The sequence below is a fragment of the Pleurodeles waltl genome, chromosome 1_1 (genome assembly GCF_031143425.1).
Source record: "Pleurodeles waltl isolate 20211129_DDA chromosome 1_1, aPleWal1.hap1.20221129, whole genome shotgun sequence".
Taxonomy (NCBI): Eukaryota; Metazoa; Chordata; class Amphibia; order Caudata; family Salamandridae; genus Pleurodeles; species Pleurodeles waltl.
The window spans coordinates 180,056,930-180,084,139 of NC_090436.1; the positions used below are offsets into that span (position 1 = coordinate 180,056,930).

A 27,210-nucleotide genomic window follows, 5' to 3' on the forward strand; every position below is an offset into this window, starting at 1 on the left:
TCAGCAAAGGGTAAAGAGATGCGGGAAAAGATGAAAGGGTAGGAGGAGGAGGCTACCCAGAGTGAAAGGACTAGAAAACCAGGGGTTACCTGATCTGATCGGAGATGACCCCAATACTAGCACTAGTAAGGCCACTGCTGACCTAGAGATGCTGCCCAAGCTGTCAAAGTCACAAAAGAGACAGGATCTGTGCCAGACAGACTCCCCCATGATACCATCAGAGGGTGCCACCCTTGAGGAGGATAGTGTGTCCACCTTAGAAATCATAAATTGCCATTAAAATGCTCATTCTCAGGATCCAGACCCTGAAAGGGCAGAAGTGAGAGTAGGGGAGGGTGTCTGCATCCCAAGGTTGTAGCCACCCACTCTGGAAAACCTAAGGACCAGAGGGATCTCAGGAGCAAGTGGGGGACTCCTTACCAACCCCCAGGCTGGAAGTGAGGCCTGCTCCAAGCACCAGATTGGAACTTTCACCTGTCAATGGATTGCTAGGGGCCTGGTTCCTGACAATTACAGATATTAGTGGTTCTGCCTTTGGGTCAGCACTGGCCTTCACCAGGAGCGGTTTGCTGTGCTTAGTAGAGGCGGAGCAGCATGTGCAGGGGGGATTAATTTTTAAAAAACGTACCTGTATCATTGCCACTGCTGTTACCACCGCACCGCTCCTCTGCTGCAGGCAGGCTGCAGGCATAGGCTCCAATCCTGCCCTGCAGCCAATACTGACCCTGCTCAGAGTAGTGTTAGGAATGGCTGGGAGTGCCCAGCCAGGGTGCTTTCAGGCAGACATGGAGCCTGTGCCTGCTCTCTCCAGCCCGGCAACACAGTTCTGGGCTGGTTAGGGCCCAATGTGCATGTGTGTTTGGCTGGCCTGAGATGGTTGGCCAAACATACATGCTCAGTGCTCGTCACAGCCCGTGGCGCCGCCCCTTTTACTAGAAAACAATAACAGACATAGTTTATTATAATTTTTTAGTAAAAAGTTTACAGCTGCTGCTGCTGGTGGGGGGGGTGGGGGGGGGAGGGCGATGCTCCTCCACCCTAGCGGAGCAGCCGCGCCTGGCCCGCACACGAGCAGAAAAGTCTGACTTGGGAGGCAAGATGCGCAACGTCACCTTGCTGGCCATGGTGGTCGTATTTATCTGCTGGGTTGCTTCTGTACATAGGCTAAGGTGAGCTTCATCCAAAGAAGGGTCTGCAGATGAGAACGATGTCCCATGGACCAGGGTTGTTACTGGGGCTGAGCTGGACAAAGTAGCAATGCTGTCAAAGGCAGAATTTGAGGAAAGGCCTAGAACTGTTGAAGTGGTCAAACTTCCCACAGGAAGTGGATTTTACAGGCTGATGTGAGGTTGAAACAAACCTCGCCAAAAAGAGGGGGCTTTTGCACATCCTCTTCACTGAAAATCAAGGCAAACTGCCAAAGAAAAGGGCTACTGCTTCTTGCCTTTTTAGCTTGGGCCTGTGTAGGAAAATGTCCCGTTTTGGATGATAACCCCCCTTTTTTGCTAGGATTTGTTTCTGTTTTTTTAATCTGCACACTAGAACACTGATGTCCAGTGCCCAGGGCATGTGCTCTGCTGCCAAAAACATGTTGAAACTGACTGCACCCCTGAATGCCAAATTTGCCTTACTTTTAAGTCCCTAGTATATGGTACAAAGGTGTACAGAGGGCCTGTAAATTAAATGTCACTAGTGGACTGCTGCACCTTTTGCCACCCCTAAAGTGACAACGTAAAGCATGTGTCCAGGCTTGCCCCTGCAGCCTGGTACGCAGTTTTGAAATTTCCAATTTGACCTGGCAAAATAAACCTTTTTACACACAAAAGGTGATGGGAGGAATACTTGCAATAAGGCTAACCAGTGGCAATCACTCAGGGTAGTATACCAACCCATCTTTCTTTTGCTCACCATGCCAACTCAGTTTGGACCCAGCCATATACAAATCAGTCCTAACCCTGCTCTAATTGGAACAGTCCAGCCTGAACTGCCAGGCCTGGTCTTCTCTGAACAGAACACGAGCAACCCAAAACCGGTTTCGTCCTGATTGAGGTTCTTCGGTTGGATGTAGCTTATTTCCAGTGGCACAGTGAGCACTGGACCTACATCCGGGCATATCCTTGGCCCACCCAGAGCATCACATCGAACACTCAAAAGATGGTGGGAGGAATGCTTGTAAAAAGTCTAACCGCTGGCAGTTACTAGGGTACCATTCCAACAACTGTTCCTTTGCTCATCATGCCACCTCCATTTGGATCCAGTCATAGTCAAACCAGCCTTGACCCTGCTCCAGTCACAACAGTCTAACCTGAAGTGCCAGGCCAGGTCTTCTCTGAATCAGAACACAAGCAACCAAAGACCAGTTTCACCCTGACTCAGGCTCTTCAGTCGGTATAGCTTAGTTTCAGTGGCACAGCTGGCACATCTCATTTTGTTAAGTTAAACCTGACTGCTCTGTGCCATAACTAGCAGGGCTGAGCTGAGGTTTCATTTACTGAAACCCTTCCTAGACCTAATGAAGATAATGTCATTATCACTTGTGGGAGACTACCGTCCACCTCAACGAATCCACTATCCAGCAGAAACTGGGCACAAAGACAATGCTACCAACAGGCCCTCTATGAGCACTACAAACAGTATAATGCTGATGATTTAGGACTACAGCTCCAAAACTAGACTTAACAGGGACAAACTCACTTAGGTCAAACCACTGCTGCACAAGAGTTTCTTCTCCACTCCTCACCAGTGACTCTGGGGAGGAGAAGGGGCCCATGCCGCAGCTTTTTTTGTCCTGCACCCTACCCTTGAGCCCCCTCACCACAGGCGCCAAAAGTGCCAGCAGGTGACACAGAAAAAACAGGCACTACACCTTGTCACACACATTAATCTGTCCAGCTGCCATTCATTGCAGAGCAGTGGTGGTATCTAAAATGCTAACATCTTGCTTTGCATGTATGTGTGTTTATCTCTATGACTAAATGTGCATGCATAGCTATATATGCACACATACAGTCAGATATAAATATTTTAAACATGGGGGTATATATATATATATATACACACACACATTTATTGGAGGCCCTACCCCACTGCTCTTCACCTCAGCTACCTCATTACATCACTTACCTTCAGCCACATCTGCACCGTCCACGAACCTCCTCTCCACCCCTCCGTGGGCCGGTCCCTGGGAGGCACCTCCTCCGAAGCAGGAAGCGCACTGCCCTGCGCTATACCTGCGACTCCTGCAGATATGTCCGACGCGCCGCAGCTCCGCTCGCAGAACATCAATCAGGTGAGCGAGCCCCTGCGGAGAAAGGTGGCCGAGCTGCTGGACCACAGCAGCGACAGGGGCTGGAGGAGGCTGGCCGAGCTGCTGGGGGCCGGAGGGCGGTGCAAGCTGAGGTAAACCAAAGTATTTTCTCACCCTCCTCTCGCACGCTTCACACATAACACCCCTTTCAGTAAACCAGGTAGTGCTTCAAACTTAAAAGCAAGACGGAAACCCACACCAAGCCCACAGAGAGCTTCCGCTGTACGGCGTGTGTGTTACGGTGTGAAACACACCTAGGTAGCCAGCCTCTCAACTAACATTTCCGTAAAACGAAAACAGCAGGAGAAACTCGCGAGCCGGACGGTGCATCCTGGGCGTAGGACCGGTTTCGAAATAGTAGAAATACCAGACAAAACGTTTTTTTTTTTCACCCGCATTTTTTTGGTTTTTTTCCGTCCACCTGGGTTGCAGTGCCTTTGGAAAGTTTTGCTTTCTGAATGTTTAGAGGCATCACACAGGCGTCTAAGGGTTGGAAAAGGTCTTATCACGGCACATTAATCGCACAGCAATTTAGATTGTGTAGTTAACAATCTGTTTATACTTTATAATAGATAGTTTGGTTGTCTTGGAAACCTCCAGTTTGAAAGCAGATGAGCGCATACTTGGTTTCGGTTTCCTTTGTGCCTTTACAAGTGGCAAACATTGCGGTATTGTCTGTGGCAGTAGACTGGCGCTTTGTCCCAAATTCGCTATCACTTTTTTGGGCTCTGCGAACTTCTTAGCTGGTCTGTAAAATGTGTCTCACTCAACCCATAGTGTCAAATTATATAAACTGCACTGTTGAAAAATTGGAACAGATCTATTAAACCTTGGCAATGCTGTCATGCCTATTTACGCACATAATAAATAAAGCTGTGTTCTGCATACAGCACTTCATTGCTATAAGGAATAGATGTCATTATTAATTAATTTAATGGTACTTGGGTTACTGACCTCAGAAGGAAGGAGGTCTAAATTGGTCCCCCAGGTGTGTGACTTTCAGATCAGTGCATATTCCAGCGCCAAGCATTAATTGACGGAGACATTTTATTAACCATGTAGTTAGCAGTTAAAGAAATACATTCGAAATTTTGAAAATGAAACTGTTGGGGAAAAAAACAATCATTATCTAGATCCGTGCTTTATTGCATATGTGATGTAACTGTCGAAAAATCGGTGTTACTTATTGTTGGAAATGGCCTTTCTGCAGGGCCACCCCCAAACTTTTTGCCTTTCTCCTTCTCTTTTTCTGACCTCATTTTTGCTGGCTTTAGGGCTCAGCGCACTTTACCACTGCAAAACCAGTGCTAAAGTGCATATGCTCTCTCTTTAAACATGGTGACATTGGCTTATACCCAATTAGCATATTTGTTTTACTTGTAAGTCCCTAGCAAAGCGCACTACATGTGCCCAGGAAATTAAATACTACTAGCGGGCCTGCAGCACTGGTTGCGCCACCCACATAAGTCGCCCTTAACCATGTCTCAGGCCTGCCACAGCAAGGCCTGTGTGTGCAGTTCCATTACCACTTCTACTTGGCATTTAAAAGTAATTGCCAATCTTTAAATTCTTTTTTCTACATGTAAGTCACCCCAAAGGTAAGCCCTAGGTAACCCATAGGGCAGGGTGCTATGGAGATAAAAGGCTGGATACATACCTGTGTAGTTTATATATCCTGATAGTGTAAAACTCCTAAACTTGTTTTGCACTACTGTAAGGCCTGCTCCTTTCATAGGCTAACATTAGGGCTACCTTCATATACTGTTTGATTGCTAGTTTCTGATCTGAAAGGAGTAACCAGGCCATATTTAGTATGGCCAGAATGGTAATAGAAAATCCTGCTTAATGGTGATGTTGGATTTAATATTACTATTCTAGAAATGCCACTTTTAGAAAGTGAGCATTTCTCTACACTTAACTCTTTCTGTGCCTCACAATTGATAACGCGTCCAGCCCTTATAAATTACCTGTACCTGGACACGTTGGAGGTCGGTGGATCTTTTAACCGAGTCGGACTCTCCTCATCCTAAAATAGTCGAGTCACTCAGATCAATAATCGATAACTATTGTAATCGGTAATCAATACTCAATTAATACATCAATATAGCACATCAGAAATCAATAACAGTTGGTATTTCGGCGCACCATGACCTTTCAGTCATGAATAACCACACCAGTTTATTAAAAGTTAGTGAATTTATTTCCCTATATTAACAAAGCTAGCACGATATATATATGTCTCAAAACCAATTGATATATGTATATGAACATTACTAGCTGTCCATGACGGCGAAAGAAACGCAATCTACGTAAAATCTGAATAATGATACACTCTGTTATTGCAATGCAAATCACCAATGTGACTAACTGTATTTGACTAATTGCATACATTCGGTCAGCATAACAAGATTTCAATTCGGCATGGTACATTGGATGTATACCTCGACTAACCTCTAATTAGCATCGGCATGTGGGACTTCATGCAAAACGAATTTAGTCAACACAAATTTGGAAAACTTCTAGCTAAGGCCCTGTCAAAATAGCAGTTTGTACCTAAAAGGAAAAACACAATGCATAATACATTTATCCTTTCATATTTACCAAATACAATCAGCATTCAAGAAAAGTCTTCGTCCTTCAGGTACCGGTTGATCAGCATGGGGCAAGTTTCAAAGGGGCAAAGTTAAGGGCAAGCTTCCTTACAGCGGCAAGGAGAATGGGGCAAAGTTACTGCATGGGCAAGACTGGGCAAATCAAAGTTAAAGTCTCTAGGGTGAGAATTTTCAAAGTCTCTTTCTCTCAGATAGAGAAAAAGGCATCAGGGTGTCGTCCAAAATGGAGTCTGGCATCAGGCTTCAAACTGGCATCGAGGAAAAATGGCTGACTTCTCTTTGTCCGGTGAGTTTAAGTAAGAAACATTCCAAATTCTGCATGGTCTTCCATTGGAGGGTTCATAGGTTGGCTTCAAATTGTCCAATCAAAATTGTCTTTTACTAGCGCTCATTTATGCATACACTGTCCTTGGAGCCTTGGAACACAAATTGTAACATGGTTTGCCAATTATTTTACTATCTGTACCTTCATTGTCCGCACCTGCAGACTGACCTTGTATCAAAGGGGATGAAACCGGCCTAGCACGAAACCTTGAAGATAAGTGTACCAGTCAGCTCTACTGGAAAAATACAACTTCAAGCAAGAATATATGTTTCATCAGTTCAAGGAAAAAAAATCACGCAGTTAGAATTTGAGACCAGGCAACTAGGCCAAAGCCTATACTAAATTTGAGCTAAGCAAAACGGTTTTCAAGCAAGAAATCATAGCATACATTTGCAATTATGATGGATTACTAAATTTTTCAATACTTCATGATTAATAAAGCTCGTTTACAATGATGGCTAACTACCCCGAGGGCACAATTTCCCTCGTACATATTTTTCTTTACTAAAATGACTCTTTATTATATGTATTGATTACATGGTATGTATGAATATATGTCAGACCTTCTTTTTCTGCGTCATCACAATCCACGTCTGGCTAGGTTAGTTGACAGCGTCCTTGTGCATTTTCACTCAGACAACCCCAAACACAGGATGCTTCCTGGGCTGGGAGGGTGGAGGGCCTGACACTTACATTTGAAAGTACATTGGCCTGCCCTCACACAATGGACTGCTAAACCCCCTACTGGGACCCTGGCAGACAGGATGGAACTGAAAAGGGACCTTGTGCACTTCTAAGCCACTCTTTGAAGTTTCCCCACTTCAAAGGCACATTTGGGTATTTGAACCTGGTCTCTGACCCTACCAACTTAGACACTTCCTGGACAAGATACCTACTGGGAAAGAAACTCTGAACCAGAACCTGCAACCTCCCAAGAGAAGCTGCCTGGCTGCCCAAAGGACTCACCTGACTGCTTTGCTGAAAAGGACTGCTGCCTTGCTGCCCTCTGGCTCTGCTGAGAAGTGCTCTCGAAGAGCTTGGATTGAGTTTGCCTCCTGTTTTCTGAAGTCTCAGGGCCAAAAGGACTTCATCTCTGCAAAAAACTCCTTGTGTGGCGAAAATCGACGCACAGCCTGCCGGAACTGATGCACATCCTGCATCGCGGTGAGAAAATCACCGCATGCCAAACCGGAACAACGCAGTCTGGCTCCCGAGAGGAGATCGACTTAGCACCAGCATTGGGACCGGAACTTTGATGCACAGCCCACTGGATCAACGCATAGCCAAGCTGGAATGATGCATCTGACTTCCTGCGAGAAGAATTGATGCAGCACCTGCTGTGCGACAGAAATTTCCCCGCATCGTCCACCGTATCTACGCAGCTTGTGCGACTTTGTCTTGTATTCCCAGGATTTCTCTGCATTGTCCCCGGGGTGTCCAAATACCCCGCAACCCAAAGAGGATCCAAGATTGCGTGCCAGAAATTGGCGCAAAGCCCTTGTTGCGTGGAAAAGAATCGACACATCGTCTGTGTGTGCCGGAGAAACCAATGCACAACTCCCTGCTTTTCACGCATCTCTTCTTCTGCGGTCCCGTGTGGATAATTTTGACGCAAACCAGGTACTTTGTGCATGCAAGAGACACTGATTGCTCTTTAAGAACTAAAGACTCTATCACTTCCAAAGTGATATTTTAACTTGTACTTATCAAATCTTGATCGTTTTAAACTTATTTTAACCAGATAAATATTCTATATTTTTCTAAACCTGTGTGGTGTATGTTTGTGGTGTTTATACTGTGTTATTGCATGATTTATTGCACAAATAATTTGCACATTGACTTCTAACTTAAGCCTGACTGTTCAGTGCCAAGCTACCAGAGGGTAGGCACAGGATAATTTCTACTGTGTGTGACTTAACCTGACTAGAGGGTGGGCCCTTGCTTCGACAGGGGTTATCCTGACTGCTATCTGAAGCCCCATTTCTAACACTTATTTAAAAAAAAAATGGTTAGGGTTTTATGTGTTTGATGCATTGCTAACATTATCACAAAAGTAAACAATGAAGTCTTAAGTTGTTTCAAAATTAGTTTTTACTGCAGATGCAGCAGCACTAAAGATCATTTTCTCAATTTTTGAAAAAAGTGCAGAATTGTATGTAAAATGGCCCATGACTATTTCTGGTGAGTTACAGCTTGTGCTTTTGTTTGCAGTTCTTTGATATCCAATGTTTTTGGTACTTTTTACAGTAGGACAGTTTTGGTACATCTCAGTAAAACTACTAGGCTTTTGTGTGGCAGTGTGATATTTGTTAGTTGGAGTGCAGTACCTCTAGAGCACACTACTTTAACTTCTGAATAGGAATGCAGTAACCTTTATTGGGACAGTACTGGCATGTCTGCCATGTACTGTAGTACTTTTGACGACACAGTACTTGTACTTCGTCCCTGAGTATCATTACTATAAAATACAACTTTAAGGCATCCCCTCGAAGACTGCAATCGCAGTATCAGTCCTGTACATAGGCAGGTACAGTCAACATTGCAGTAACAGCACTTCTTTTTCTGTGAAGTGGCACTTATCTGAATGGACAACCAGCCTTGCAGTAATTACACTTCTTTTTCTTTTTAGTGGCTCTTCTCTCTCTTTGTAGTGGCATTTATTTGAATGTACAACCAGCCTTGCCTTAATGGCACTTCTTTTTCCATGTAGTGGCACTTCTTTCACGTTGTGGTGGCACTTATCTGAATGTACAATTATTCTTCCAATAATGGCACGTCTCGCTGTATGTGCGGCACTTACTTGAATGTACAGCCAGCCTTGCAGCATTGGCACTTCTTTTGCATTATATTGGCACTTAACAGAATGTGCCATCAGTAGTGACATTTACCTGCAGGGCCGCAGTATTTTATGCGAGCCCTTCGCAGCCGGACTGCAGTATTTCATTCAGAGCAGTTCTCGCACTTCTCTGCATGACTATGAACACACTTGTTTGGCTTGTGGTGTGACTTCTCTGCAGTACACTTGAAGGGACCAATCTGTGACCTAGCAGAACTGCAATACAGTAAATGCAACTAACCTGGCTTCTTTAAAAGATTACAGTAATGTTAATGGGGAAATCTGTCAATTGACTGCTATTTTTAAAATAGGACAGTGGTAGTGCTTTTCCACAAAAGAACAATAGTTCTATGAATAACTCACCCCGTTGAAAGCGTACCCCCGGTTAAATAAAATAGGGGTGCTATGCCTTTCTCCTATTGTTATTTTTTTATTTCATTGTAGAATAAGATGAGGGGGAGTTAGTTACCTATATGTTTTCAAATATTTGTCTCTCTGTACAAATCCAGATCTTGCTACCAGTGCTGCGAGGGATCCCTCCTGGCTTGTGGGCAAGATTTTTATGTATCTGTTGGCATCCAATCTAGTGGCATGCAAAGGGGCCTCCGTGATAAACACTGCACACCCTTTTTATCCTATGTACAGATGACCACTCTGCCTCCAGCATAGACCTAGTGGCAGTCATAAATTCCGGAAGTAGTTGAATAGGTTTGTTAGGGGGATTCATATAAGAAAATTCCACAATAATCTGTCTGCTTTGTAGGTTTTGTTAAGTCTAAGGTTTATAGAGCTTTATCTTCCTGTTTTTCTCTGTATTATCCTATTTTCGAACAAGTTGTGTGAGCTCAGCACTCTCCAGATACTCATTATGGTTCTTTTTTGATACTCCATATGTTTATGAAGCCCTTGAACAAACGTTACTGCAGCTGCTTTATGGGCTTCTTTAACTAAAAGGATAAGTTACCTGTTACCACCGACCCAATAACCAGAAACGACCTCATGGTAGTGCCACGTCTCGTGGCTCTCACTGAATACAGCCCCTACTCTTCTCCATGGATCCCATCCTCTGGCGAGAACTCTACATCGGAGTAGCAGTGTGACCACATGGCAGTGTGACTATCTAACTAAATTCCAACTCCCATTAAAAAGTAATATTTAAGATGGTGAATAATGCATTTTAAAATTCAGGTTAGGTCTCTGGTATCATTCAGTCCTCTTCATTTCCATTCATAGCGCCTTTCCTCCTATATTTGTTGTTTTTAGGTGCCTGTGGTTTGGAGATCTGCACATTTTGCGCTGCTGAATTCCGTGTCCATTTTCCACTGGCACCATCATACAGCCTTCAGTTAACATGAAGACATACCTATTTCCGCTGCAATTCTGCAACTGCAACCCACAGGGTGATAATGTCCATCTTAATCTAATTTTTATCTTCCTGTTAATTTTGGGCATCTGTGATGCCCTTGAGTTCTTTCCTTTGGAGCAGGATCGATAGCCATGTCTTCTACTCTTTGATTATTTGCCTTTCCTTGAACCTCTGATTATTGCTTCTTCTGATGAAGAAATGTCACTCTTCCAAGGATATCTGACAGCCTCTAGGCCTTGCCATTCATTTTTTGTGTCTGCCTTTTCAGTTCTTCCATCCACACCTTCCTTCAGGCCTGATTACTGTGCCTTGTTGTTTAAAATGGAAACCTTAATCTTGTCTCCTCTGGCCCTGTTCTGCAAGTCTTTACATTTTAAATGTAGCTCTTCTACTTTTGGTTCTCTGGTGGCCAAATATGTTGCTTGGTTGTGGTCGAATTCTTTGAGCTCCATAAGTGTTCTGAATTTGGTTAAGGTTGTGCCTCAAGCAGTAGTAATTCTAGAGACATCCTTCCTCATTCCATTTTAAAATTATTTTCCTGATATTTAACTTGACATGCTCAAGATTTTATTTTGTATGTTTCCTCACCATTCCTTAGGATGCATTTGAGTATTTGTTTTATTGCTCGGAATATCCAGTCCTTGTCTTGATTGCTTGATTGTCGCTGCTCCTTCTTCAGTTCCGAGGTGGGGAAGCTACACATCAGGCACACTAGAGGGAGGCCGTCTAATGCATTCATTGTTGTAAGCATACTGCTGTCAAAAGTCAAACAAAAATCAGGTTCTTTCATTCTCTGTCCAACATAGCAATTTTTGTAGTGGGTGTATTACACTGCATCTCCACATGATTCCCTGAACACAGATGCCTCAACTTGCCTCTGACCCTCTTGTTCGAGTAATTGGGGTGTCTTACGAGGCATTCTTTCCGTGGGATTTATGCAGTATCTTCCTAGCTCTCCATTGAGAGTATGCTGCTATTTGGGATCACATTGCACAACCTTGCTCCATATTTGCAGCTTTAAACCCACTTTTGAGGGTCAAGGTTAAATGTTTCCAGGTGTAGCCTGTCCTTTAGGGCTGAGGGGCCACCCCTCCCCACCTTTTGCCCCTCATGAAGAATGTCTGTCAGGCTGAACAAAGGTCAGCCTGACAGACACTCTTGATTTTCAGCTCAGACAGCCAGGAGTGAGACATGCGCGATTTGTGCAGACTCCTGGCTGCCTGAGCTGAACTTTGCGGGGCTGAGGAGGTCACAGCTCCTATGGGCGTGACCTCCTCGGCTCAGCAAAGGTGCCTTGAGGCACTCCCTTGGGTGATGAGGAAAGCGTCACCCATTGGCTTCGACCTGGGCGCTTCAGGTTTAAGCCGTGAAGCACCTTGGGCGAGTGTCAATCAGTGACACTTTGTCACAGAGTGGGGTGGGGTCAGCAGTCTCACTGGCCCCATCCCACTCTGTGACGAGGCTGGGACTGCTGCCTTCCCTCATTAAGGCAGCAGTCCCAACCCTCCTGGGACCTCAAGGCTGAAGGTAAGTGTGTGTGTGTGTAATGTTTTAAAATGAAGGTTTGCTGCGTGCGTGCGCGTTTGAATGTTATAAGTGTTGTTAATGGATGTGCGTGTGTGTGAAAGAATGAGTGTGATCTTTTAAAATGAATGTTTGGTGCATGCATGTTTGAATGTTATGAGTGTTAATGGATGTGCGTGTGTGAAAGAATCAGTGTGTGCGTAATGTTTTAAAATGAATGTTTGGTGCGTGCGTGCATGTTTGAATGTTATAAGTGTTGTTAATGGGTGTGTGTGTGTGTGAACTTTTAAAATGAATGTGGTGCGTGTATGTTTGAATGTTATGAGTGTTAATGGATGTGTGTGCGTGTGTGAAAGAATGAGGGTGTGATGTTTTAAAATGAATGTTTGGTGCGTGCTTGCATGTTTGAATGTTATGAGTGTTGTTAATGGATGTGCGTGCATGTGTGTCTGTGTGAAAGAATGAGTGTGTGTGTGCTTCCCACCCGCCACCTCCCACCTAAGGCTGCCGACAGCCACTGAATGTTTCTCTTTTTGTGTTATTTTGGACTTTGGCGGGTAAATTACTTACCGGATGAAGTCAGATGTATGTATAAAATCTACACACATCAGCTACGTTTGATGTTATTTATTAGGCACACAAATAGGATACGTCCGTTTTGAAAGGGGAGCATCAAGTAACTGAACTCAAAGTGCAATCTTTGTCAAAGAGAACACAGGGCATTTTGGGCATACATTAATTCCACAGGATAGGATGCATGAAGCAACTAACTATGTAAAGCATTACCTCTTGATAAAAGACTTTAAAAAGTAATTGTAAACTTGTAAATTGTAAATATGATTTAGAAGGTCCAATAGGACCTTCTAAATCATATTTTTGAAGCAAAAAAAAATATATATACAGCGATAACCCAACATAAGACAGTGTGTTAGACTTAGTCCATAAAGCCTTTCAAGCAAACTAGCCTCAGCTTCTTGCCTCGACACACCTTACAAACAGTCTGCTTCCACCTACCCTCTTTTGTACAATACTGTCAGGGACCGTGGACAAAGCTTTACTCATTAATTTTCCCAATTTAGCTCCTACCAGATCACCCACTTTGACTTCCTTCCCTCTTTTCCTTCTATAACCTCCACCCATTCATCTGATTCTTACCATAGTTTTCTTAATTTGACCACCAAGTTCTCCTCTGTTACACTTGTTCTCCAACATACATTCTTGCCTTAACAAAGTGCAAGTATTTCTTCCTCTCCGCTTTTCACATGGAGATTTATTCCTACCTTTGTGGGGCGTCACTCTATATGATTACAACAATTCATCAATCACCTCCTTCCAACATCTTCCATTGTCAATTGAATTCTGTGTTTGAGTCCTCTGTTCAAACCTTTCAGCCAAACCAATACTTTGTGGACAGTAAACAGACATGCGTATGGGTGTGAGGCCCAGTTTTTCCAGAAAATACTTCATCTTCTTAGAAAGTTGTATCTAATTTGTTAGCAAAAATTTCACTTTATTTTAGGACTACATTCAGTTGCTTGACTAATAAACTTACATTCAAGCCTTCGTGAGTCGTGATATAGTACTACTACAGTATACCTTGCTCCTGTTCCCCCTAATTGGAAAGGACCAGAAATACTGAGAGCATTTTTACCCATACTTTAGTAGGCCTTGATATTTCCTCATTGGAATATAAAGTTTCTTTTTTGTGACTTATTACTCCCAGGTGCATGTAACACACAAACATACCATTGCTTCTGCATTTTTGTCCACCTCTGGCAACTTAAGTCTGTGCTCAATCTGCGATTTTCCCACCAATCCCAGGGTGTCCTTCATGAGCCGGGTCTAGCATTTTTTGACTCTGCAGGTACCACCAAGAACTCTCTCCTATGCAATAGTCCATCATGAATATTCAGCTCATTTATCAGACCCTGGTATTTTCTGGCTGCTTCATGCAAGTACCTTTTACTCGCTCACCCCTGCTCAATATATGTTAACACTGTCTCAAGAATTTCATCTCGCTGAAGTGCCCTCAACCATTTGTCTTTGGAAATACCCTTCAATGTTGCTCCTGAAACACAAGCAACCATGATATTTTCATCATCTTCTACATACTTCTCAACATCCATGGTCAAAGACAACTGCAATATGCTATTGCATTTTTACAACTGAGCATGTATAAAAAATAAAAATTATAATCTTACATTTTGAAGTGCCATTTGGAATTCCCATGGTTTGCCTTACCACCACTTCCTGTAGTTTGAAGATTTATCAAAGTTCTATGGTTAGTGTACATGGAAAATGAAGTACCCTCAATAACAGACCAGTGTCTCCCTTTCTATCATTGAGTACTTATGCTTTACACGCATTAAAGGCCTTGAAGCATAAGCATTTGTTTCCATATGTCCAGCATTATCTTATAACAAACCTGCCCCAAAACCTATGTTGTTGACATCAGTCATGATTATAGTTTTGAGATTAGTATTGAACAGCTTTTAAGCAGGAGCACTTCAATCTTTTTTCACTGCGTTGAATTTCCCTCATAGTTCATCCCACACAAACCACTCATTTGTTTTCAATATGTTCCTCGTGTTCTCTGTTTTACTGCATACTTTGGTATAAACCTTGCATAGTATTCTGCGAGTCCACAAAACACTTTGTGATCCTTATTTTTTGTACTAACTGCCTCCACAATTGCTCCAATCGGACTCTCTTTGAGTGCAACTCCATTTTCACTGATCATGCCCCAAATTCTCACATTTTCCACTGCAGTTTCTCAATTTTCAAAACTTTTCCTTCTAAGATCGGTAACACTCTCTCCATCCTTCAATCTGAATTTGTGTGAAAACCCTCTAATAGCCCCAACTCTTCCTTGAAGAAGTCCGAACTCCTCTTTGAAGACCCCAGCATACCTTTATCTTGAGTGTCTATGCCTTTGTTTTCTGTGATTGACGTAATGTTATCTTCATACCCCAATCCTTTAGCGTGATGGGGATCAAGACTGACCATAAGATCACTTAGTGGAGGCCAACTGGCCAGACACAATTTGTTCTTAGCTACATAAACGTAACTTGAACATACTCCCCTCAATATTCTAAACTTGTGTTGAAATGTCCTAGAACATCAATATATTTAACCCCATAACTCTTTAATCCTATATCAGGTAGAATTCATTTTTGTCAATGAATTTTGTGTTTGATTATCTCTGATAAATATGTACTTTTCAATTAAATCTGCTATGACCGGTACTTCTACTTCATTCATTTTTATGGTGCAGTATTGATATTTTCTTCTATCCTCTTCCACTTCCATAACTTCTGGTGTGACTTCTTATGCCTGATACTTATTTTCTCATGCGTCACTTGCACATGTGTTGTTCCGCATCCTACTACCCCTCTGCCATTGGACCTTGCAGTTGGACTTTGCAAGCCCTCACATAGTGTTCCTTACATCTCCTGTAAACCTCTACTATGGCAGGACATAGCCACTGATAAGCTATGTGTCTATATGCCCACATAGAAAGCATACACATTGTTTATTCCCCTTGCTATTCTTCACACCCTTGACTTTATGCATAGTCTATTAGATATATTTACTAAACCTGTTTCTTGTATGCTTCTAGTTTGTTTCTCTAGTAAACATTTTATCCCTCCATCAGTTGCTTTAAATTGGCGTGCTCTTCAAATAGCCTTAGCCAAGGTGATTTTGTTTGGTTGATGTCTCTTGTAGCTTCATATTGGTGGTTCTATAAACAACCTGATCTCTCAACATGTCACATTGAAATGCCTCATAATTTCAAGGGCAGTTAAAGCAGGTAAGTCAGATACATAGTTATAAATGGATTCACCTAAATGTTGCCCTCAGCCCATAACCTCGCCTGGTCACCTTTTTGCTATAATGTTCATCAACTGTCTTTAACACTACTTCAAAATCATATAGCTCATATTATTCCTCATTTTCTGCTGTTGCCAGTGGTAAGCGTTTAAGGCATCTTCTGCCTACAGTCCCTAAGAAATGTTTAGGAAGGGCCTATTTGAAATTTCACCTCTTCCTGCTTCAATGTCTACATCAAAGCCCCCTACCATTATTCCTAGTCCAGTACTGGATATACAGAAGTTGTCAGGCGTGCATTTGAGCTGGTCAGTGCACTGCTCTGCCTCCCATAGCTCCACCTGTAAGTAGACCCCTCGTTCCTCTGAACTCCTGACCTCTGTCAGGAGTTCGAGGCCCTCCTCCACCCGCAGGCTTCTGCCTGCGCCTCATCCCTGGTGTCTAGTGGGAGAGCTCTGCTTTCCTACTAGGCTGCCCTCTGCATCTCTCCTCCTTTTCTCTGCTTCACTCTCAGTGTGCTCTCTCTTCCGTGTCTGCCCCCTTTGTGCCCCTTTTGCAGTTCTCTCTCCACAGTGCTCCCTTGACTTTTACATTACACTCTTTCTTCGGTTTTCCCTCCACTCCTCCCTCTCTCTCTCACTTTAGCTCTCCCCCCTCTTTATCTCCCCCACCGCTGCTGCCCCTGCGGCCCTGCCCCCCTCCTCTCTCTCGCGCTGCACTCCTGCCGCTGCTGCCCCCGCAGCCCCATCCCCTTTTTTTTTGCACTGTTTTCGTCCCCGCTCCCGCCTCCCAGCTGTCTTTTCCCCCCCTTCTTAATGGCAGCCGCTGGGCTGTAGGACAAGCAATACTACTGTCCTAGTCAATGAACTGCTCTGCCTCCTGTAGCTCCACCTGTAAGTAGAGCCCTCATTCCTTTGAGCTCTTGAGTCCTGTCAGGAGTTCTAGGCCCTCCTCCAACAGCAGGCTTCTGCCTGCGCCTCATCCCTGGTGTCTAGTGGGAGAGCTCTGCTTACTTACTAGACTGCCCGCTGCCTCTCTTCTTCTTTTCTCTGCTTCGCTCTCTGTGTGCTCTGTCTTCTGTGTCTGCCCTCTTTGTGCCTCTTTTGCCATTCGTTCTCCACAGTGCTCCTTTTGACTTATGCTTTACAATCTTTCTTTGCTTTCCCTCCACTCCTTCTCTCGCACCCCCCTCCTCTCTCTTGCTGCAATCCTGCCGCTGCTGCCCCCACGCCCGTTCCCTTTTTTGTGCCGTTTTCACCCCCACCTCCCAGCTGTCCTCTCCTCCCCCCTACTTAAGGACGGCCGCGCCTCTGGTGCGCCAAAGGCAAGCTCGTTTGCACCCGTCTGTGCCTGGACCGAACCCAGCACCAGAACCCCTGGTTCTCCCCCTTCCCACCACCGCTACACTGACTCCGCTACGACGCCACCACCTTCCACTCACTTAACACCGGCCACTCATCCACCTGCCATCAAGCAACCCCGCACCTCACCTGCGGGCCCTTCTCCTGCCGGAACTGCACCTTCACCAGCCTCCACGGCAACAGCGCACCCACCAAGGCAGGACGCAACCATCTCAGATGCATCCTACTCAACACCTGCTCCGGCCACATACATGTAGTCGAACTTTGTAATCTATTCGACTCAGCCTCCCCAGACGTCGCCTTCCTGACCGAGACCTGGATGAACCCCTTCTCAGTGCCATAGCCATCCCGGACGGCTAAAAGATCACCCGCAAGGACTGCACCAACAGGAGGCATCGCCATCGTCCACAAGAATACCCTCAGAATCACGATGAGCACTGAAGACACCCTCAGAACTGCCGAACACCTGCACTTCCAGATCCACACCAACCCAAACACCACCCTCAGAGGGACCCTCATTTACAGACCCTCCCAGCCCCTGACATCAGTTCAGCGACTCCATCACCGCCGTCATCAGAACGCACGCTCCTGCACCCACAGACTACATACTCCTCGGGGACTTGAACTTCCACCTTGAGAACGACAACAACTCTACCACCCTGCTCGAGAACCTTGGCCTCAAGCAGCTCGTCACGACACCCACCCACTCCTCAGGACACACGCTAGACCCCATTTTCTCCGCCAGCAAACATGTCTCCTTTAGCCACACCACCGAACTCCACTGGACCGACCACCGCTGCATCCACTTCTCCTTCGAGAAAACCACAACACATCATCACCCCCAACAGATTCCCCACTGCAGATAGAACAAGGTCACTGAAGACCAACTAATCACTACCCTTTCCCAGAACCCACCTATCCACACCACCGACACTGACACAGCAGCCCGCAACCTCAGGTAATGGATTGATGACTGTGCCAACAGTCTTGCCCGATCAAGAAACATTCTAACAGACGCACCAACAGAAAGGCCTTCTGGTTCACTGCCGACCTCCAAGATTTCAAGCAAAAATGCCAAAGACTCGTAAAGAAGTTGCGCCAAGATCAGACACCGGACAACCACACAGCCTTCAAGAACTCCATGTGCAGACAGCACCAACTCATCTGAACCGCCAAGAGAACTGCCTTCAAAGAACGCATCGACAACGGACACAGCTACAAGGAGCTCTTCAACATCGTGAAGGAGCTCTCCAAGCCCGGGTCTAACGTCAGCGACATCCTTCCATCACAAGACCTCTAAGACTGCCTAGCCACCTTCTTCTACCACAAGATTGCAGACATCCATGACAGCTTCAGTTCTCAGACCCCCACCCGTCAACCACCGACACCACAGACTCACCAGCCTCCTGCTCTCCTGGACCCACGTCAACGACAACAACACCATCAAAATCATGAACACCATCCACTCCGGCTCACCATCCGACCCCTGCCCTCACCACATCTTCAACAAAACAAGCTCCGTCATTGCACCCCAACTCCGGAAGATCATCAACTGTTCCTTTGAGACTGCCACCTTCCCGAAGAGCTGGAAATATGCTGAGATCAACGCCCTCCTTAAGGATCCCAAGGCGGACCCAAGGGACCTCAAGAACGTCTGGTCCATCTCCCTGCTCCCCTTCCCGGCGAAAGTCATAGAGAAGATTGTCAAAAACACAACTGACCTGTTTCCTCTAGGAGAACAACACTCTGGACCCATCCCAATCCAGATTCCGCAGCAACCACAGCACCGAAACCGACCTCATCGCCACCACAGACGATATCCGGACCATATTTGACAACGGCGAAGCTGCTGCCCTCATCCTGGACCTCTCAGCCATGTTCGACAATGACGCAGAAATGTGCGACAGTGCCCTGGACTGGATCACCTCCTTCCTCTCTGGCAAAACTCAGAGAGTCCACCTCCATCCATTCCGCTCTGAAGCCACCAAAATTATCTGCGGCGTACCCCACGGATCGTCCCTCAGCCCGCTCTTTAACGTCTACATGCTTCCGCTTGCTAATATCGCCCGATCTCACAATCTCAACATCGTCTCATACGCCAATGACACCCACCTGATCCTCTCCCTCACCAAGGACCCTGCCATCGCCAACACCAACCTCCACGAAGGAATGAAGGCCATCGCCGAATGGATGAAGAACAACTGCCTGAAACTAAATTCCGACAAGACTGAGGTCCTCATCTATGGCTCCACCCCCTCCGTATGGGATGACTCCTGGTGGTCTGCCACACTGGGAACCTCACCGACACCCACCGACCACGCACGCAACCTGGGATTCATCCTAGACTCATCACTATCCATGACCCAGCAAGTCAACGCCATCTCCTCCTCCTGCTTCAACACCCTCTGCATGCTTCGGAAGATCTACAAATGGATCCCCACTGAAACCAGAAGGATGGTCACCCAAGCCCTCGTAAGCAGCAAATTGGACTACGGCAATGCCCTCTACGCAAGAACCACGGCCAAGATCCAGAAAAGACTACAGCGCATACAGAACGCCTCCGCACGCCTCATCCTGGACATCCCCCGCCACTGCCACGTCACAGCCCACGTGAGAGATCTACACTTCCTCCCCGTCGACAAGAGAATCACATTCAAACTCCTTACCCACGCTTAGAAGGCACTGCACAACACCGGAGCAGAATACCTCAACAGACGGCTCTCCTTCTACACCCTGACCCACCATCTTCGCTCCGCCGACCTTGCCCTCGCCACCGTCCCACGAATCCACAGAACGACCGCCGGTGGCAGATCATTGTCCCCCCTCATCGCCAAGACGTGGAACACTCTTCCCACCCACCTGCGTCACAGGACCTACTTACCTTCAGGAGACATCTCAAGACATGGCTGTTTGAGCAGTAGCGCCTTGAGACTCTCATGGGTGAGTAGTGCACTTTACAAATACTCTGATTGATTGACTTATACCATCCATTAATGAGTTGGTGAAGTAGGTACTAAATGCTTTTTTCCAGACATTTTAAGTTACTGTAACTCTGTTTACTTATAATTCGCTTGACACAATGTTTAACTCTATCTCAGTATCTTACTTTACTGAGTGGTAAGTTATGATTCACATTAGAGGTGTATTTTTATGATTACCTTCATAGTTATCATAGCTTGAACTTAACACTGTCAAAAAATCTTCCCTAGGATGGAAACATGCTGAATAATGAGCTCAGGAATAATTTAATGTATTATTTCACCAGACACCAATGCACAAACCTAAGTTCCCAACATGGTGGCACGTAGAGCACAGTGATGTAAAACACCCAGGAACATTTCTTCGTGCTGAAGAAGGTCTTTCTGTAAACACTTGCTCCAGATCAGTGCGGCAGTCCTCATGAAATGCACAGACAGGAAATTAGTCCACTTGACACTTTAATTAAACATCCACCTACAATTGTTATTCCTGGGTACTTTGGAACCAGTACCCTAAAAGCAACAGGCAGCATATTTGAGTATATGCTGCACAATTATACTGCTGTAGTTGAGGACTTGATGTAAGCATGCGCCACCCGCTCACAGCCAGCTTAGACATCACAACCACCGCGGCAACTAAATAGTCCACACCTTGGTCACTGGGCTGAACAAAGCAGTCTGAACCAGCAGCAACAATTCCACTTTTTCAGTGCAAACAGCAGCGAGCACAGACAGGTTACATCCATTAGGAGAAGAATCACCTAGTAACGTTTGTCAAAGACAAACACACAGGGGAAGTTGGAGATAGAAACATTCCACTGTGTACAATGTATGAAGCAACCAACAGTAAGCTTACCACATTTACACCTCCCTGGAGGAGCCAGAAGTTCAGTTTAATCAGGAATTGATCTTTTGGATTACTCAGTATCCTCAACTTCACCTGAATCTTCTTACTGTCAAGGACCCCTCACTGTCTAAGAGGGAAGTGAGCCACTAACCTGCTCCTCCTGTCGAGTCACCATCTCAGATAGCCACAGCAACTGGAGTCACTCTTATGTTATCCTCATCAATACCATGGAGGGGGCCTGCAACCATTCTACCCTTCCTGATTGAAGCAGTAGCAGCATTCAGAACCCCAAAGATTAGATGGGGATGTTGGAGCCATGTGATCTTTGGGATTCCAGAGCACCAGCGTTTAAAAGGTGAGAGGAACACCCTGATCTCCACAGCCCTAATTTCATGGAATTATTTGTGTTGCAGTTTGTGAATTGTGAAAGGGAGCCACTGGATCACAGTATTTTTCAGAGGAGGTGCCTGATTAGGTATCCAGCACGGTCATGCCTCAGTCATCTTGGATTTTAAGAAGAAGTTGTCTCAAGTAACTTAATTATTTTATGATCTAATGTCTAGATCTCTCCTTTAAAGATATAGTTTTGTTCCCTAACCTCCTCGATCGCCTCATTATCTTTCCTCATTGACACAAGAGCTTGTCACTGTAAATATCTAGTACAGAGAGTGTGTACTTGTTTACCACCCACTTTTTTGGCTCTGGATTCTGCTTTCCTGTAATCCTATAGAGAGTGCTAAAATACTGATAGAATACTGCTGCCCATAAAGTGTTTGACCTATCCTGAAAGCTCATAGGCTTTTACTCCTTTGTATCTCCATGGTGTTACACTCTTAGAGAATTGATTCTGGAGGCCTCATCTGACTTTGCCCTCAGGGAAGGTTTAGTTGATAACCAGCTTTTCCCCAATCTCAGGTCGCAGCTGCAGTCCTAAATGACTCCTTTAGTGAGGGGAACGGCCTGTCTTCTTTACGTCCTTAAGAATCCTTGATAAATAGGCTAGTGATGAGAGCTGATGGAAATAAATATTTCTAGAATTTTGTTAGTGATGAACTGAACTTTTTTCCTGTTGGGAAAAAAATATCAAGCATTAACATCATGGCTAACTCACATTATCCGTGTCCAAATTGTGGCTTGTTTGTGATCCTTGATTGTTGTCACTGTCTTTTCTCTTTGTTTTCATGAAGTTTTCTCACTTTGTGTTTTTTTTCAGCGTTCCAGACATTAATAAAAAAAAACGAATCTTCTGTCCATTCTCCTGCCTTTCCTTGAGCTGATTGCCCTATGAGCTCTGGCTGCAAGGATCAGGGTCTGGTATCGGGTGTGGGTCTTTCCCAACCTCCATTTCGTGGCTGCATGCTGTGTCGGATGTAGTGCCTTCGGCTGTTGTGCTGGTTGAAATAGCCCTGGTTTCCTATTTTTTATCTTTGTTTGCATTTTGATTTCAAAACATTTTTCTAGTCGGTGGTCCAGCCTTTTCTTGCACGGTGCACCCAATGGTAAGACTGCTCTTGGGGATGCCACAGTTCTAAATTGTTGGAGACTATTTTCCAATTTACATGGATGATTTGTCACCACACCCAAAATTGCATTTCTCATGTGAAATGGAGTTTCAAGACAATCCCCATCTTGAGAGTCCTTTCAATCCACCAAACTGGCTATTTTACCACTCCACGCTGATAGCCTGTGTCAAGCATTGCTGAAACCTTTACATGCACTTCTCTGCAGTACAGCAAAAGCTGCGTCTTGCAGCAGGTACTTCAATACTTTAAGTTAAACAGCACTGGCACATTTTAAGCATCAGATTTTCACCCAATCCATTTTAGGCAATCCTATTATTATTATTTGATAGCATATTCAGCCAGCCTTTTATCAATGGTTTCAAGTTTTAAGCCCTTGTTCATAAGTAGCAGAGATGGGAATGGTATGTTATGTTATGATTGCTTGTATAGCGCTTAAACTGCCCAAAGGCCTCGTAGCACTTATATTGCAGGCAGAATCGCAGAAACAAACAACACCTCCTAAGTTCACGCTCTGAATAACCATGTTTTCAGGGTTTTTCGGAATGTAAATTCCTGAGAGCTTGCTCGAATATTAATAGGCAGACTGTTCCAGAGTTTCGCTCCTTGATGGGACAAGGATCTTCCTCCCCATCTCGCTTTCCTCACTAAAGGAACATTCGCTAGGATGGCAGAGGAGGATCTAAGTTGTCTACTTGGTGCATAAAAAGTGGCTAAAGGTCTAAGCATCTCAGGACCAAGGTTATGTAATGCTCTATACATATAACATAGGGTCTTGAATTGAATTCTCTTGGCAACAGGGAGCCAGTGTAATGAGGAAATTCCATTACGTATAGGCTGATGTTTTGGGATTTTTAAGAGCATCCGTGCTGCTGCGTTTTGTACCCTCTGAAGTTTAGCTATAACATATTTCGGTGACCCTACAAATAAGGCATTACCATAGTCAATCTGGGACCCTATCAGGGCCTGAACGAGCAATCTTTTTGCGGCAAAAGGCAAAATTGCCAGTACCTTCCTAAGAGTCCTGAGAAGAGCAAAGGAGGTTCCAGCTATTCTGTTGGCATGTTGGGACATTAATAGAAGGGGATCCAGCCAAACCCCCAAACTTCTTACAAGATCTTTAGGCGGCGGGAGAGTGCCCACCACTTCTATTATTGTTGAGGCTGGTGATACATTTTTTTGAGGGCCCAAAAAACGTTACCTCCGTTTTTCCGTCGTTCAGCTTCAGTTTACTCTCCGTCATCCAGGCAGCAACTGCTTGTAAGCAAGGTCCTAGTGCTGTCCCAAGATCCGGTTGCTTGGTAGAGAAGGAGACAATAAGTTGTGTATCGTCTGCGTAGGATACAAGTTTTAGACCAAACGCTTGAACAGTCTCTGCAAGTGGCAGCATGTAGATATTAAATAGCAGCGGACTCAGGGAAGAACCCTGAGGTACCCCGCAGCCACTCGTAATGCGTTTAGATAAACAGGATCTCTCTAGTACCTGATAGGATCTTCCATTAATAAAAGAGGAGATCCAATCAAGAGCAGTCCCGGAGATTCCAATCTCTTGTATCCTCTTTTTTAGAATATCCAAATCTACTGTATCAAATGCCGCACTGAGATCTAGGAGAATAATGGCTGTTTCAATCCCGTTGTCAAGTTGTATTTTTGCTTCTTCCGTGATCGTGACTAATGTGGTCTCTGTGCCATGCCGTGGCCTGAAACCCATCTGAGTAGGGTGAAAAATCTTATTTTCTTCCAGGAGAAGGGAGAGTTGGGCCTGCACATGCTTTTTGGCTATTTTAGCCGTAATGGGTAGCAATGAAATGGGGCGATAATTATTCATCACCTCTGGGTCCAAATTAGATTTTTTTAAGAGAGGCTTAACAATGGCCTACTTCCATAGGTCTGGCACTATTTCAGAGAAAAGTGAGACATTGATGAGATAGGCAATTACTGGACTTAACACTGGCGCTCCCATAAGAAAGATCTTAGGCATAGCTGGATCCAACGGGGAGCCTGATTTGATGGAACCGAAAAGTCGAGTTACATTATCCGTATTTATCGGAGTAAAATTCGAGAAGATTACTGCTTCCTTGGCCTTGTAACTGATGCCTTTGTGTTCTCCTTTTTGAGTAGTAGCGAAGGATGAATAAATATCCTGTACTTTTTTGTGGAAGAAGACCGCTAGGTTTTTAACATGAACCTGCGGAGCATCAATGGGGCCTGATTCGTTAGGGGGGGTAAATAAGGTCTTTGAGAGCCTTCAAGATTTCTTTTGGAGAGTTAGCCGCCGCTTCTATTTTTTGGGAATAGTAATTTGTCTGTGCAATTTTGATTTCAGTATGATAAAGTCAAATCAGTTTCCTATATTCCTCTTTCAATCGTTCATCTTGAGTGTGTCTCCATTTCCTTTCTCCCCTTCTACACTCCCTTTTTAGTTCAAGTAAGTCAGGGGTATACCAGGGAGACAGCCTTCTCCAAGATCTATCACTTGGATCAGAGAGCGGTAAGTGCATATTGAAACCCTATTTCATTGAACAGTAGAGCAAAACACACATATTTAAAGCAGTACCATACAGGAGCTGTTAAAAAACAGTTGGTGGGTTTTGTGTCTCGATAAATAAGCATATTTACTTTTTTCTCTGTTCTGCTTAGTGAGAATTTAGATTTGCATATAGTAACAATAACGTTGGATGCAAAGCCATGGCAGCGCACAACATCAAGCACAGCAGAGAGCGACTTTCAGCTCTCCCAGCTGGAATATTTCTCCCAATGAAACCAAAATGTTAACACTGTCATATAAGCTAGCAGCCGAATAAGCTCCTGAGTCCTTTAAATTTCAAGTAATATTGTGAACCAGTGTCTGTCCCCTCTCTGTTGTTTTTACCTCGTTATATTCTCTACTTTCTGGGACAAAGTGGTATTATGTTGACTGAGGTGATACTCCCCTCTCAGCCTCATGTGGTTATTGTGAGAATACTTCTGTGATCCCACTATCCCAGCTCATTTGTTCCATAAGCTTGCGAGACAGCAAATCTCCCTCCGTCCTTGAACTTATTCCCAATAAAGCAGCCAGATTAGTAGTTGGAAAGAAGCCCTAAGACTCCATTGTCTCAGCCTTTAAGTCACTATATTGACTTTGTTTCAGTGCTGAAATCACTTGAGGGCCTCTGAGTACCGCCAAAAATCAATGTGCGTAGCCAATGAAAAAAAATCGAAATTCTTATTTGTGTATCCAATTAATCCATAGTATGCTGGAGCTCAAAAAGAGACAACCTTTGAAGACCTTGGACCCCATGTGTAAAATTCACTTCCAATGGCCCTCAGCAGCAAGAACAATCATCTCTCATAAGTAGAATAATACTCACAAAATTTCTAGTAAGACTTTATACACTCCGACGTCATAGGCTGAAAGCACCTAGAGGAAAGTTGCTTACCAGATTCCCACATGCATTCACCTTGAAACAATCTTATTCTTTTGGGGTTTTATATATATATATATCCTTTTAGAAATGGGGGGGCTCTGGTTGGCAGTCAGTTTGCTCTCTGTCCAATCAGGGACCCTCACTCCAGTAAGGGCAATTAAGGTACACACTCAAGATAACCCCTGCTTACCCCCTTGGTAGCTTGGCACAAACAGTCAGGCTTATCTCAAAGGTAATGTATAAAGTGTTTGTACCAAGACACACAGTAATACAGTGAAAACACTACGAAATGGACACCTTATCAGTTTAGAAAAATAGGTAATATTTATCTAAATCAAACAAGACCAAAATGACAAACATCCAACATAAACAAGTCAAGATAGGAATTTTCAAAAGAATAAGAGTCTTACTCCATAGAAAACAATTTAAACGTTGATTTTACACAAAGTACCTGGTTTGCATCAAATATAAAGCCGCACGGCTGAGCTTGCGTTGGAAAAGTCAGCGATTCCTTGATTCCTTAGTCACAAGTGAGGCTCTGCATCATTTCTTTTCCGGTCGGGTCGGCGATGTGTCATTTTTCTCCCTTGCAAGATTGCGATGGGTCGATTTCCGGACAGGGCACCTCAGATCCACACAGGTTCACGATTACTTTGATGCTCAGCGACGATGCTTGAGAAATCTGGTTGCACAGTGTTAGAAAACCTCACTGTGTAGGGTTTGCATTATCAGCAGCCACAAGCGGGTGTTGTTGTTTCTCCAGCCGCGATGCATCGATATCCCAGTGCAATGCAGTTGGGGTGTTGGTTTCAGCCGCTAAGCAGGTGGCGCGTTGTTTTTCAGCTGCGTTGCAGGTGGTGCTTTGAAACTTTCCCTGCACTGTGTTCTGTGCATGGATTTCAGTCCTTGTTCTGACAACTTCACCTTTCAGGGACCCAGGGACTGGATGGGGCACCACTTGGCAGGGCAGGAGTCTCAGCAGAGAGTCCAGGTGCTGGCAGAGGAAGTCTTTGATGGCCCTGAGACTTCAAAACAGGTGACAAGCTCTTTCAAGCCCTTGGAGATTCTTCTCAAGCAGGTATGCACAACAAAGTCCAGCGTTTGTCCCCTTTCACCGGCAGAAGCAGCAACTGCAGGATAGCCCAACAAAGCACAGGCTGTGACAGCACTTCTTTTCAGCTCTTCTCGTTGGCAGAGGTTCCTCTTGAATCCAGAAGTGATCTAAAGTCTGGGGTTTTGGGTCCAATGCTTATACCCCTTTCTGCCTTTGAAGTAGGCAAACTTCAAAGGAAAGTC

The 27,210-nt window shown here is 44.8% G+C and overlaps 1 protein-coding gene across 3 annotated transcripts in view; it reads left to right on the plus strand.

Annotated features, from left to right (window-relative positions):
• Positions 1-3,158: 3,158 nt before the first annotated feature.
• The window catches only part of MALT1 (MALT1 paracaspase), a 316,500-nt gene continuing 292,448 nt past the window's right edge, over positions 3,159-27,210 (plus strand). The window contains exon 1 of one of the 3 annotated variants that reach the window (XM_069220240.1): positions 3,159-3,399. In XM_069220240.1, coding sequence (XP_069076341.1) covers positions 3,248-3,399 — 152 coding nt within the window. In that variant the 5' untranslated portion in view covers positions 3,159-3,247. The remainder of the gene's footprint in view (positions 3,400-27,210) is intronic. The other 2 variants (XM_069220250.1, XM_069220255.1) reach the window with 2 other exon arrangements.